The sequence below is a fragment of the Dreissena polymorpha genome, chromosome 5 (genome assembly GCF_020536995.1).
Source record: "Dreissena polymorpha isolate Duluth1 chromosome 5, UMN_Dpol_1.0, whole genome shotgun sequence".
NCBI classification, from domain to species: domain Eukaryota; kingdom Metazoa; phylum Mollusca; class Bivalvia; order Myida; family Dreissenidae; genus Dreissena; species Dreissena polymorpha.
The window spans coordinates 9,964,976-9,979,552 of NC_068359.1; the positions used below are offsets into that span (position 1 = coordinate 9,964,976).

The window sequence follows — 14,577 nt, forward strand, 5'->3', positions numbered from 1 at the left end:
TCCTGCCCTCATTAACATGAGGACCCAATTGTTGAAGTAAATTTGAAAATTCAATAAATAGAGGATATTTGTGGATTCGGTGGATTATCGATTTTAATTCACAAGTGATCATAGAAAATATATTTTCTATGATCTGAGTGAATTAAAATCGATATTCCACCAAATACAACAAATTTTCTTTTTAATTTTTGCTTTTTCTCACAGTTTATATACATTGTTAAAGAGTAAAACACTGGGATAATGACGTCATTTCGTCAAAAAATGACGTCATTTCACAGTAAACAGTGAAAATTATCGATAATTTTCACTGTTAATTTTCACTGTTTGAAACAGTGAAATTATCAGTTTTAATTCACTGATATTTCTCTAGAAAACCACCGGAAAGCATATAATAAATAAAACCATTTTGCAGCTACCTTCCATAACATTCAGTTGATATGATTTAAGCAAAAGTTGTTTAGGACCTAAAAGTTTTTTTACTTGACAGGGGTGTGATTTTAGAACCATTTAAAGGGGAGGAAAATACCCTGTTCCCCTAAAAAGTTCCTCTTTAACTCATCATTTTAACGAGGAAAGTTAAAATTGCTCTCCCCATAAAGTTTCTTGAGTTTCATAGATTCATAAACTAAATATGAGGGTCATTATACTGGCCACTCTCCATTATTGTGTGCAGTTGAAATAGCTTAGTTCAACAGCTGACAAACTTTGGCCAAGATATCATTTACAATACGTACCTTATAAATAGGAGACTTGGGTTCATTAAAAGTCTTTGCGTTATTGACCAGCAGGGTGACATCCCTGTCCATGTCGTCAGGCGTTCGGTACTCGTTGTCAAGCACTTTCTTGGCTATCATCTTCAAGTCTATGGGCTCTAGTATCACGTCATAGTAGTTCGGGTACAGCTGAAGTTGAAACAGAGTTTTTTTTTCCATTAACTTACAGAAAATACAAAGTCATTTCAAGGGGTATGGCTTTGGATGTACGATGATTCAATGTTAAGAAACAATCTATATAAATCTGTGATTCAACCTTAAGCAACAATCTGTATAAATCTGTGATTCAATTTTAAATAACAATCTGTATAAATCTGTGATTCAATGTTAAGTAACAATCTATATAAATATGTGATTCAATGTTAAGTAACAATCTATATAAATCTGTGATTCAATGTAAAGTAACAATCTATATCAATCTGCAACAAAAGAATGACAATTCTTTGTAATCAACTATCATAGCCTATTTAATTGAAAATAGGGGAATAATAACAACTCTTATAGGGGAAAATATTAAACTTCCAGAAACACTCACTGTCTTATATGGCAGCAGGTGGAAAGGTTCGCTGATTTTTCTCTCGCCATCTTGGGCGTTGACAAGCGCGGCAAACAGCTGCTCAAAGTCATCTGAATCATAACCACTGTCGTCTTCGGATTCCGAAGAAAGTCCCTTGATTTTGGCGCTCTCTTGTTGAACTATTGACGCAATCTTCGACTGTAATGGAAGAAATGCGTTCAGAATACATGGCAAGATTAAGGATCAATTAATTCTGAAGTTAGTGACATTTTAAGCTACCTTCGACTTCAACTATGCATGTTTATCTAGGTGATTACTTTTTATTTTCCGCATGCTTAATTGTCATGTCGTCATGGAAACAACAATTAAACCACTGGCACCAAGAAAACTGAATAATACACCTTGTTACATTGTTTCCTGGGTAATTAATGTGAATAAGAAGTTCAGTCAAATGAGCAACAAAAACTGGCCTTTATGCATGGGCGTAAAGTGTCGTCCAAGATTAACCTGTGAAGCCGCACAGGCTAATCAGGGACAACACTTTCCACTTCTAAGAAACTTTTCATTTAAAAGAATTCTCTTCTAAATGAAAATCAAGTTTAGACGGAAAGTGTTGCCCTTGATTAGCCTGTGAGGACTGCAAAGGCCAATAAGGGACCACACTTAATGCACATGCAATAAACCAAGATTGCCTAAAATGAGGCTTAACCCATTTATGCTTAGTGGACTCTCCCATCCTACTAAATTGGATTAATTTATTTCTAAAATTAGGGATGTCTAGTATATTTATTTCTATATTTAGAATATTTCTTACAGAAATTCCTTTAAGCAAACAGCGTAGACCCAGATGAGACGCCGCATCATGCGGCAACGCCGCAACATGCGGCGTCTCATCTGGGTCTACGCTGTTTGCCAAAGCCTTTTTTCGGTACCTTGAGCTGATCGAGGTTCTCGTGTGATTCCTCCACCCCCTCCTCCTCCTCCTCGTCATCATCAACCACATCCTTGTCCCCAAGAGTTTCCACCAGCAACTCATCTCGGATCTCATAGTACAGGTCCAGCAGGTCCGTCGCATCTATGTACTCCTGACTGCCTTTCTGTTGGGAGAAAAAAAGTTGGTTCTTATTACATGATTTTTTTTGTATAGTCAGTATATTGTATTCTGTTTATCTGTTTCTATGAAAGCATTATGATATGGGCTAGAGATAACATAAATAAGTATGAGGACTGTTGCAGCCTACCCTAATACTATTGTAAGGTTTTTGTCTGTATAGTTGATTATTGTCTAAAACAGTATTTCAGTAGTTTCACAGAAGTCAATTAACCTAATTAACACATTTTGTGGGTATGCTAGTCTTTAACCCTTTTAGCGCTTGAACCGAATTTTAAAGGCCTTTGCAAACACTTTGGATCCAGATCAGACGCCACAAAATGTGGTGTCAGATCAGGATCCAAACTGTTTTCTATTCTAATATAGGTCTTTGAAAAAAAGTCAATAAAATGATTTTTTTTAGAAATTCAGCACACCAATTTAGCAGACGACAAATATCCCAGCATGCAAAGGGTTAAGTGCTGAGTGCCCATACTTACGCAAGAAATTGACAAATGCCCATCTTGAATCTTAGGTGGCTGTAGAAATAATTTTATAATAAATACGTAAGTTATGTGGCCAGTCCATGCATCAAACCTGTGATCCTTGGATTTTAGTCCAGATCTTTTCCAAACTGAGACAACCAGCTTATTTAAGACTGACTTGTAATGGGTACCTGTGTGTTGTGATTTGATTGGTACAAAAAAGGGACAAAATGGAAATTGCACATGCCGCATCGGACTAGCATTAGATCAATCAAGCTTGGCAAGCATTTTTAGGCAAGTGGAATTTAGTATTAACCTATTTATTTTAACTCAATTGCATCGCTAGCCTATGGGATATTGAAACGCTTTCCTGGATAGAACCAGTACTTGGTGTTTTTGGGGAGGGGGATCAGACCCATGACCTCCCAATGGCAAAGTGGACATCATATCCACTATGACATGTCCATGGAATTTTAAATCCCTGAAAACCCCACCTTGTAGTAAGCCCTGGCGTTGTTCACCATCAGCTCCACATCAGTGGTGAGCTGCTCGATCTCCTCATACTCGTCCATCTTCATCTTCTGCTGTATCTTGATCATATCCATTGGCTGACTCACTACCTCGTAGTAGTCTGGACTGGTCCTGAAATGGAGGTAAATAGGTATTGACTGGTCCTAAAATGTAGATCGTAAGGTCATGGACTGGTCCTAAAATTTAGGTCACAATGTCATGGGTGTGTCCTTAAATGTAGGTCACAGGGTCATGGGCTTGTCATGAAATGTAGGTCACAAGGTCATGGGCTTGTCCTAAAATGTAGGTCACAAGGTCAGTCTATTTGCTACCCGCGCCCATGATTGCAAGCCCCGCACTGGTTAGTTTTCCGTTGGGCTGGATCAGATTTCAGTAATATATAGTTGGGCTTGTACATTTTCTTCCTGAAGGTCTTACAATATAATATGAAATTACTGGCCATCATAGTCAAACTCCCAGTTTGATAACTGGCGACTAATCAAAATGAAGGTCATAAGGTCAGCTGCTTCTCAAAATAAAGGTCACAAGGTCAGTCAATCAGCTGACTGACTACCTAATAGTAGTCTGGGTTTCTCCTGAAAATACGTCACAATGTCAGAAGTCTGTATACAAAAAAACATATAGCAAAGTCAGCTACTCTAAGGCACTATCAAAATATAGGTTGCTAAGTCAGCTACTTATCAAGTTGAAGGTCAATAGGTCAAGAGTCTATAAACATATAGGTCACTAGGTAAGCTATCTCTCAAATTTAGAGTCAATTAGTCAGTTAAATTTCAAGTTTAAGGTCAATAGGTCAAGAGTTTATCAAACTATAGGTAATTAAGTCAGCTACCTGTACAGTTAAAGGTCAGTAGATAAGGAGTCTATCAAAATATAGGTCAGCTGCCTGTCACAATTAAGGTCCCTAGGTCAGCAGTCTATCAAAATGAAGGTCGCAAATTCAGCTACCTATCAAAATATCAGTCAGCTGCCTAAGCAAACTAAAGGTTACAAAAATAACAATTTTAGTTGGCATGTACATCAATAGGTCAGCAGGCAATAGACACAATACACTGCAACTCCAATATATCGCGGTTGAAGGGGTCCAAAGATCGCGACCGTGATATATCCGGCGCGCGATATAAATTGTCAGTTTATGTATGCATGTATATGTATACATTAGCATCATTATGCAATCTCAAAACACGCTATTTACCAACCTTATTCAAGTTTGTGTTATATCCATATGTCATTAATTGGTATAACAAAAAACATTATTCCATGTGAGTATTTTCAAATGCGTATAATTAAATTTTTAATCCGAAAAACATTGCCGAGTTTTATTGTTTAAGAAAGCATGCACAAATTAGACCCATGTACAAAATGACGTCATTCATTTCTCATGAAAAGCATGCACAGCATGGGGTTTAATAGTAGAGCATTGTGACTAACTGATCTATATTGTATACTGTATCTAACGCACACAGATTGTTGAGATAGGTCAGTATTGACTTGTGACATTTACTGTTATAATTGTGTACACCTTCATGTGTGCACTGGTGTGTTTCGGCAGTTCAAAGCAAATTCAATAGAGAATTGTAACACCCGAAATGACCTGTCATGTTTGACAAATGGGTCTTTTGTTTATCGCAGTACACAGGTGTTAATGTGATGTACAATGTAAGCAAACAATCTGGTCAAAACTGGATTATGACTGTTGGATTAAAGTTGGTGAAAAAAAGGGAAAAATACTTGCTTGAAACGAATTTAAATGCATCAAATTTTCAGATAAAAACATTTTATTTAAGGATTATGCTCGTCAGATTTTTGGGAGCCATAGCCGATTCGCGATATATTTGACAACGCGATATAACGGACCGTGATATATTGGAGTTGCAGTTTAATCACTAAGTCACAAAAAAACAGGCTCCCTGATCACAAGATCAAATTAAGAAATGTGTGATACACTCAGGTGGACCAGGTCATTCTGGTCTCTTACACAAACAAATGTATATAGCCTTACTTAAAAAAGAATTTAAAATAAACTTCATCAGCAAACTGAATGAAATTCATTCACCCCCATTTATTTTACAGAATATTATTAAACTGTGAGTTTAATAATAATTCTTTGTCATTTGGAAATATGTTTTAATTGATTTGTTCTCCAATGGTTAATTTATGAATACCATTGTTTGGCAAAATGTACCTGCGTTTGGGAACACGAATGAACGATTCGCACAGCAGCTTGCCTTCATCGGACTTGTAATTACGTATTGTCTCAAACAACTCTTGTATGATCTCAGCCTGAAACACAAATTGTTGTGTGGTTACAAACATGAGCCATGATATGGCAACAAGTGGGTTTAATCCTTTACAACTTAGATAGGTATTTTTACTCACAGGCTGTTCTGGTTTTATGCTGTGTGCACATAGCTATTTTCACTTTCGTTCTGAGTGGGAAAGGGTTAATGCACTTGCGTACAGTCTCATGCACAGGCTGATCAGGGACGACATTCTATGCCTAAACTGGAGTTTCGCTAAGATGAGACTTCCTTTCAACAAAGAATACAGAGTTGCATCCCTTATTTACCTGTGCAGACTGCATAAGTTAATCTGGGAAGATACTTTATGCACATGCATAAAACCCCCCTGAGTGAGGTTAAAATCTAGTATTTTTTGTAACTGTAAACTACCCTGAGTGAGGTTAAAATCTATTATTTTTTGTAACTGTAAACTACCCTGAGTGAGGTTAAAATCTGTTATTTTTTGTAACTATAAACTAATATGTAAAGTTAGTGATTCTTTAGACAATAATTCAGCGATGTCTTTCTTAACTGAAAAATCATAAAGGTAACTAGAACTCTAAATAGTTGCTGATTAATCAGAGACAAAGGTGAATGATAAATCAATTAATCATGACGAAATATGTGCATTTTAAGTCTTAAGTGTACACATTTCAAATAAATAAATTTTTATACACAGATCCACTAACATAGTCAGTAAACTGAACACCAATTTGCAAACACTCATTTCCAAGACATACGTACATACACTTTGTAGATTACTGATAAATATTTGTATTTTGTATCTAAATACATTCATGCTTTCCATATGGATGACATGAGATTTTCTTGGGGAATTATTAGTGTGCTTAGTATAACAAAGCCAAAACCCAGTCATTTTCAATTGATTTTTAAACGGGGATATCACTCATGAATAATTCACAACTGAGCACATATTCGCCTCCTTTGGGCAATAATTTGACACTATCCTGCTTAGAAGTTAGGTCAAGAGGCAATTAATATCTTATCAATTAGGGTGCGTGGCGGCTTTTGCCTTTGAAAAGGACACAGTGGCGCTTCAGAACAGCTGCATGGCGCATCGCCACCCAAAAGGGCATGGGAAAAACACTATAAATGGGCAGTTTGCATGACCCAACAATTTTGACTGACATCAAAGTGATTTGTTGGCTATAGATGCCATCTATAATACATCGTATTGAGCGATCTTGTTTCTCAAAAGTTTTAAATGAAGTAAGGCCCTATATGAGAGCTCACTTAATAACAATAAAACAAGCAAATTCGTTGAATTGATATCCCCCGCCAAATAAATTTTGTTTATGGATGGGTGTAGACCTTTGACCTCAATGTTGACCTTGACCTTTGCCCCTAAGATTATGGGTGTTGAATGTGAAGCACCCCCGATGATTGAGAACATCTATGGCAAGTTTCATGGCATAGTAAAGGAATGACTTAATAATGAATAATTCATCAAATTTGTGACCTTTGATCTCAATGTGTGACCTTGACCTTAGTCCCTAGGATTATGGGTGTTGAATGTGAAGCACCCCCAGATGATTGAGAACAACTATGGCAAGTTTCATGGTTCTGGCTCATGTGTTAATGGAGATAAAGCTGTAAGCTTATATTAAAAAGCATTTTCTCAAGATACAAAGGGCCATAACTCCGTTATTAACAGATGGTGTACAATGCCATTTGGCGTGCATCATCCTCTTATCCATATATATACTTGTACCAAGTTTGATTGAAATCTGCCAAAGCACTTGCAAGATATGGCTCCGGACAGACGGAAAGACGAACGGACAGATAGACGGACGAACAACGCCAAAACAATATCCCTCCGCCTATGGCAGGGGATAAAAAAAAACGGTTCACTGAAACTAAGAAACTAATATACTTGTGCAATATATATGTAAATTACAATATTTACCAGTCATGAATTAGTAATCAATCCTTGTTAACATGCATATAAAATCATTTAAATGGTTAATTTGACAAAACATATAAAATGACTATTTAATTGAGTGTATATGGTAAATTTAGTTCATGTACAAATAAGTTTGGTTGTTAAGAACTTAACAACTTCTTTTTATGAATTAAGAAAGTTTCATTATCAAGACATATACAATTTTTATTTTCTTATATTTCACATCTCTGTTCATCCTGATAATTTGAATTATTATTTATCAGTCTTTAATTAATGTAGGTAATGTAAAATAAAAAACAAAATTAAGTTTTGGGGAAAAAAATGGGCTTGTTATTTTGGGGAAAAACTATATCCAAGACGACTGTTCACCAATTTGAATACTGCTTAGTGTGCAAAGAGAAAAAATAATTAAGAGTACTCAATATATGATATAATACACAAATGTGCTAAATAAAGGTCAAATATCTAGAATCACCCAAGATACAGTGTGCTGCTAAAAAGATACAGAGTGGAAAGACGGACAATTTGTTAAATCCAAGGAATTACTAAGTCAAGCACTTGCTTAAGGTCTAAGGGGGTCTTTAATTTGCGCTCACATAATGGCATTATGTGCAGACTGTTCACTTAACCCATTTATGCCTAGCGTCTAGAAAAAAGGCCTTGGCAAACAGCGTAGACCCAGATTAGACGTTGCATGATGCGGCGTCTCATCAGAGTCTGCGCTGTTTGCTTAAAGGAATTTCTGTAAGAAAAATTCTAAATATAGAAATAAATATACTAAACATCCCTAATTTTGGAAATAAATTGATCCAATTTAGAAGGATGGGAGAGTCCACTAGGTATAAATGGGTTAACATGTGCGGGGGAAGTAGGGCACAGCATCCTGCTATTTCACTCTAGTTTTTTCGCTAATATTCACTCACACTTTTGCCTTCACATGCACAATATGAAGATAAAACCCCAACAATAAATACACATAAAATAATTAAGGTTTAAGGGCGGCTTTAATGTGCTCTCACATATGTGCAAAACCACTCTAGATCTTTCATTAATATTCACTCACACTTTTGCCTGCACATGCAAAATGTAAAGATAAAACCCCAAAAATAAATACACATAAAAAATTAAATAAATTTTAAAGTTCTAGGTGTAACCAACATCCAGTTTACAACATGCTGAAACAAAAAGATACAAATAATTTTTTGCAAAAAAAAGGTAAAATTATTAAAGAGACATGTTATTTAAGTAACCATCTAATTAATTGAATTAATTTATATTTGTTGAACAACGCTAACTGTTGCTTTCTTGTGACTTGTTAACAGAATTGAAAAATAATTCGGATCACAATATGAATAATAATAAGCAGACATTAAACTAAAGATAATGGAAACTTTAAATTCTAATATACATGTACACTGCTGACACATAAGTGTTTTGTAGCCCATGTACACTGCTAACACGTAAGTATTTTGTAGCCCAAGTACACTGCTGACACATAAGTGTTCTGTAGCCCATGTACACTGCTAACACATAAGTGTTTTGTAGCCCATGTACACTGCTGACACATAAGTGTTTTGTAGCCCATGTACACTGCTAACACGTAAGTATTTTGTAGCCCAAGTACACTGCTGACACATAAGTGTTCTGTAGCCCATGTACACTGCTAACACATAAGTGTTTTGTAGCCCATGTACACTGCTGACAAATAAGTGTTTTGTAGCCAAGTCTTCATGCTAACAAAAAGCCAGACAGCCCCCCCCCCCTCGGCTGGTGAAATGTGAATAGGGCTTTTTTTATGATTTATATAGTAGGGCTATTGGATTTTGCTATCAGTTTCTGGCCTTCAGTTTCCCAAAACTGTTCCAGGGATAGCTGGTATACCAGTTGTAAGGGCATTTTACGATTGCCAGTAACTGACAACAGTCCTACTTAAATCAGAGGTAGGAGGCGAATGGCCTTAGACATGATTTCATTACCAACCCCCATACAAATTATATGGCTGGGCAAGAGATGGGTCCTGGGTCCCTGGATTTGTTATACAGGGCTCTACCAACTGAGTAGGGAAAAATAGTCTGCAAACATGTCCCTTTAAAACCAAATCTGACTTCCACATTGTAAAAAATTGTTACATATACAAACAACAACCAAATGGGGATACACAACTCGCTGCATGCACACCGATCAACACCTGTGTTGGTATCATGCAATGTACACATTAAATGATGCAAATGTTAAAATTTTAAAAACATTACTCACAAGGGCAACAACTACTGCGAATATTTAAATTTTAAGCTCATGAATCAGGCCCAATGATAACAAACATTTTCAGTTCAATCTTCGACTTAATTTCCTATAGAAGACAAAAGGAATTCATTCTTAAAAAATTCCAGAAGAATTCTGAAGTTCAATCTTTGACTTATATTATTCCCCCCAAAAATAACCCTCTAAAGCCATTTAATTGGTCGATAAATTTACATAAGTAGATGCGTGTTCAACTGTTAGCACACTGGTGCCAAAAGCCAGGGGCCACAGCTTTCACTGCCCTCGATTATTTGTGCATGAGATACTAACCCTTAATCACTTAGATACGTATTTTGATGCATTCGTAGTCCCTTAGAAAGTTAAATTTTATCAAGACCTTTCTTACTAGATTCAAGTTTTAAAGGCGATAGTTCCAACCCTTAGATATTGATGGGCAGCAAACAGCATAAAACCTGAAGAGACTGTGAGTAACTCGCAGGCTGTTCTGGTTTTATGCTGTTTGCACATAGCTATTTCACTTTGCTTCTTAGTAGGAAAGGGCTAAACAGACGTACAGGGTACTTGTCCCTTTTTATTGAGCACTTTAAGACTCAGGGTTGCATCTGGAACGGGAGGTATCATGAAACCAGGCTTTCAACCTAAAAGTTATTAATTTAGTTTTAATAATAGTGCAATCCAAAGCAAAACACTAAACACTCTATCTAAACTCATGAGCAGAAACTGTGTTTTCCTATTTTAAGTAACAGTGGAACCATTGATTTTTTTAGCTATTGGGAAAAGTAACGCTACCGCGCCAATTGGGAAAAACTAGCGCAAAGACCCCTGAAATCTGGACCATTCAAATTGTGAAATCTTCAGGCGGGGAATTAAAGGTTTTTTTAATTGTTCGGCACAAACCCATCTTAATATTTTTCATGTATTTTGCTGAAATGTTCAGTTTCAGCGCTCTTTTTACTTGACATAGATGTAACCCTCCCTTTCAGTAATTTTTCGGACTACTATTATAAATTTTGTCATTTCTCCTTGTTTAGGAAAGTGCCTTTTACAAGTACTTAATAAAGAAAGAAGAAAATTGATGTATACTAAACACTGGAATGTTTGTTCTGGGGCCTGATTCCGATACAAAGTACAGTATACTGATACACAACACAAGGTTCATGGTGGCTTACAAAGTCAATGTCGTCCCCCTGAGACGTAGAGGGTAGATCCTGCAAAATAAAACAAACAAAGCTCTTATTAGGCGTGAAATTAGTTGTTTCCACTAACTTTACCGATCCTTAACTTTTATTTGTATGGTTTCCAATATTTTTTTCAACATTCAAACATATTTTACTTCTTCCATTAAAGAAAGAAATGGTACTTAGAGATAAAGAAGTACAAAAAAAGTATCTTTTCATTGAGCATCCTTACTTAAGTGTGAAATAACATACAAATAGTAACAGCAAGACAAGTATTTTTTTTAAACGACAAATGTTTGGAAGACCCCAGACAGCTTGGACGCCAAATTTTATTGAACACAATCAAAAGGAAGTTGGGATAATAGCTAAAAACACATTTTTTCATTTTGATCGACAAGCGCCCAGTGGATTAGAGCTAAGCAGTGCTCCAGCTAGGCCTAAAGGGAAAGACGCCCCGCCCTGTCCTGCCCGTTTATTTATTTAAAAAAAAATTGACATGGTATAATTTATAAATCTCTTATTACAATGTAATTAATTTATTCCTCATTGCAGACATTTTATTTGCATGGTTTTTAATAATAATGGAAATAATGTATTATAACAATTATAAATAACATAACAAGAGCACCTCTGCAAACCGCTCATCTATTTTTCTTTTAAAGGTGAAAGGACCTATCTCAATACTTCAATCACAAAGGAGGGAGGGGTGGGGTGGAGAGGGGTGTATTATAAACAAAATATAATATTTTTTATTAACCATGTTTCACAAAAAATAATTTGGGGGAGGGGGGGGGGGGGGGGCGGGGGAGGGTCTGGGGGGGGGTATAGTGTGAGAGTGTAGTCATTTATTAGATGATCTTTAAAGAAAATGAAAAAAAAAATTATTTATTTTGGGGGGGAATTCTCGGGTGGGGTGGGGGGGGGGCGTGGGGGTGGTTTGGGTGGAGTCTATTGTGGTATGTCAGGTAAGAGTTGTTATGTCAAAGTATCAATCAAATCTAATCATAAATAAAGAAGTTATGGCAATTTTAGCAAAATTTAATAATTTGACCTTGAGAGTCAAGGTCATACAAAGGACAAGGTAAAATTCAACTTGCCAGGTACAGTACCCTCATGATAGCATCAAAGTATTTGAAGTTTGAAAGCAATAGCCTTGATACTTTAGAAGTAAAGTGGATCTAAACACAAAATTTAACCATATATTCAAAGTTACTAAGTCACAAAAGGGCCATAATTCTGTCAAAATGACAACCAGAGGTATGCGACTTGTCCTGTACCCTTTTTATAGTTTGCGAGTGTTCCAAGTATGAAAGCAATATCTATGATACTTTAGGAGTAAAGTGGACCAAAACACAAAACGTAATCAAATTACAGTATAAAGGGCCAATAATTCTGTCAAAATGCCAGTCAGAGTTACATATCTTTGCCTGCACAGTCCCCTTAAGATTGTTAGTAAGTGTTGAAAGTATGAAAGCAATAGCTTTGATACTTTAGGAATAAAGTGGACCTAAACACAAAACTTAACCAAATTTTCAATTTTCTAAGTATAAAAAGGGCACATAATTCTGTCAAAATGCCGGCCAGAGTTACATAACTTTGCCTGCACAGTCCCCTTATGATAGTTAGTAAGTGTTGCAAGTATGAAAGCAATAGCTTTGATACTTAAGGAATAAAATGGACCTAAACACAAAACTTAACCAAATTTTCAATTTTCTAAGTATAAAAAGGGCACATAATTCTGTCAAAATGCACGCCAGAGTTATCTAACTTTGCCTGCCCAGTCCCCTCATGATAGTAAGTGTACCAAGTTTGAATGCAATAGCGTTGATACTTTATGAGAAAAGTGGACCTAAACACAAAACTTAACCCGACGCCGATGCCAAGGTGATGACTATAGCTCATAATTTTTTTTTTTCAAAAAATAGATGAGCTAAAAATTAATATGCAACAGGGAGCATTCTGGATATGACCGCCCGCTCCAAAGAGCCCTTATGATGAAATATTGCGCGTTGAAAGTGCCCTTATGACAAAATAGCCCCCCTTTCCCTTTTCAAATCCTAGCTAGAGCAGTGCTAAGTTATTGCTTTATAAAGAGCGCATGTGTAAATAAAATAGTTATTTGATTATGAATACAACATTCTGTTAATGACATGCAAAAATAAAATTGTTCATTACTATTTTTAGTTCTAAAAGAGCCGTTTCAAATGCTGCTTTTTTTCCAATAATGACTAAAAACAAGCAAATTCATTGAATTGATATCCCCTGCCAATATGCTTGTTGACACTTATACCAAATTCGAATGAAATTTGCCAAAGAACTTCCAAGATATGGTTCCGGACAACAACAAAAAGCATTTTTTCAAGATACTAAGGGCCATAACTCTGTTATTAACAGATGGTGTACAATGCTATTTGGCGTGCATCATCCTTTTATCTATATATATGCTCATACCAAGTTTCAATGAAATCCGCCTAAGCACTTCCAAGATATGGCTCTGGACGGATGGATGGACGCACGGACAACGCCAAAACAAAGGCGGAGGGATAACAACAAATTGTAAACAAGAAACCGTCGGAGACAAGTGATGCTCCCCAAAGTTTTTTTGTCACAATATTGCACTATATATTCAGATAAAAGGAAACTTCTTGAGGGCACAGTAGTTGAGGGGACAAGAATTTTTTTTTAGAAAATTTCAAAGGACCATAACTCATCCGACCAGAACCCGCCGATAATATGCACAGGATGACCTTGACCTTTCACCACTCAAAATGTGCAGCTCCATGAGATACACATGCATGCCAAATATCAAGTTGCTATCTTACAAAGTGAAAAAGTTATGGCCAATGTTAAAGTTTTTTTTCGGACTGACAGACAGACCAGGGATCATCCTAGCGGGCGACACGGTCGCCCTACAAGGCTTGATATCGCCTTCTGATTACATCAAAGCGAAAACAAAATCGCCGACATTTTCCAATAATTTTTCCTTTAATAATCTGCCGCGCGTGTGCGCAATGCCGTCACTAATACTGCCATTTACCTTGTGCAATTATCGGTTATCTGATCTAATGATAGCCAGAGGATTTACTACGCATCACTGACTGCTGATGCAAGTCGCCTTGGTGTATTCTAGTCGAGTGTACACGTCGCTGTATGTATAGAATGCCAGTCGAGAGGCTCCCGACCTCGTTTACAGTTTTTCAAACGGCTCATGTTATTTGTCAAGGCTGCCGGGAACAAATACAGCCATTGTTTACATGTTGGTCATTTATAGTTATGCTTGACGTTTTATACAACTTAAAACAGTCTGAATCTCACTGATAAATTTCAGTCATAAAATATTTGATTACAGAGCATAACAAATATCATTACAGGGAAACAGACATACAAATTCAAATTATACCGGTAATCCAAAAACACAGTAAAAAGCACGTGTGAACATTACATTAAAAGTCAATGACGTCATTCAAAGAAAAGAATTACCGGCACGCGACACTCAGTTGGGAGAATTACAATTTATGTTATTGCATAATGTTAT

The 14,577-nt window shown here is 36.4% G+C and overlaps 1 protein-coding gene across 1 annotated transcript in view; it reads right to left on the minus strand.

The window, feature by feature from the left end:
* Positions 1-14,577, minus strand: part of LOC127880974 (protein polybromo-1-like) — a 117,629-nt gene that overhangs the window by 86,526 nt on the left and 16,526 nt on the right. Inside the window, exons 3-8 of the mRNA XM_052428490.1 lie at positions 11,034-11,072; positions 5,582-5,679; positions 3,360-3,507; positions 2,223-2,387; positions 1,309-1,488; positions 735-902 (exon numbers count right to left, since the gene is read on the minus strand). Coding sequence (XP_052284450.1) covers positions 735-902; positions 1,309-1,488; positions 2,223-2,387; positions 3,360-3,507; positions 5,582-5,679; positions 11,034-11,072 — 798 coding nt within the window. The remainder of the gene's footprint in view (positions 1-734; positions 903-1,308; positions 1,489-2,222; positions 2,388-3,359; positions 3,508-5,581; positions 5,680-11,033; positions 11,073-14,577) is intronic.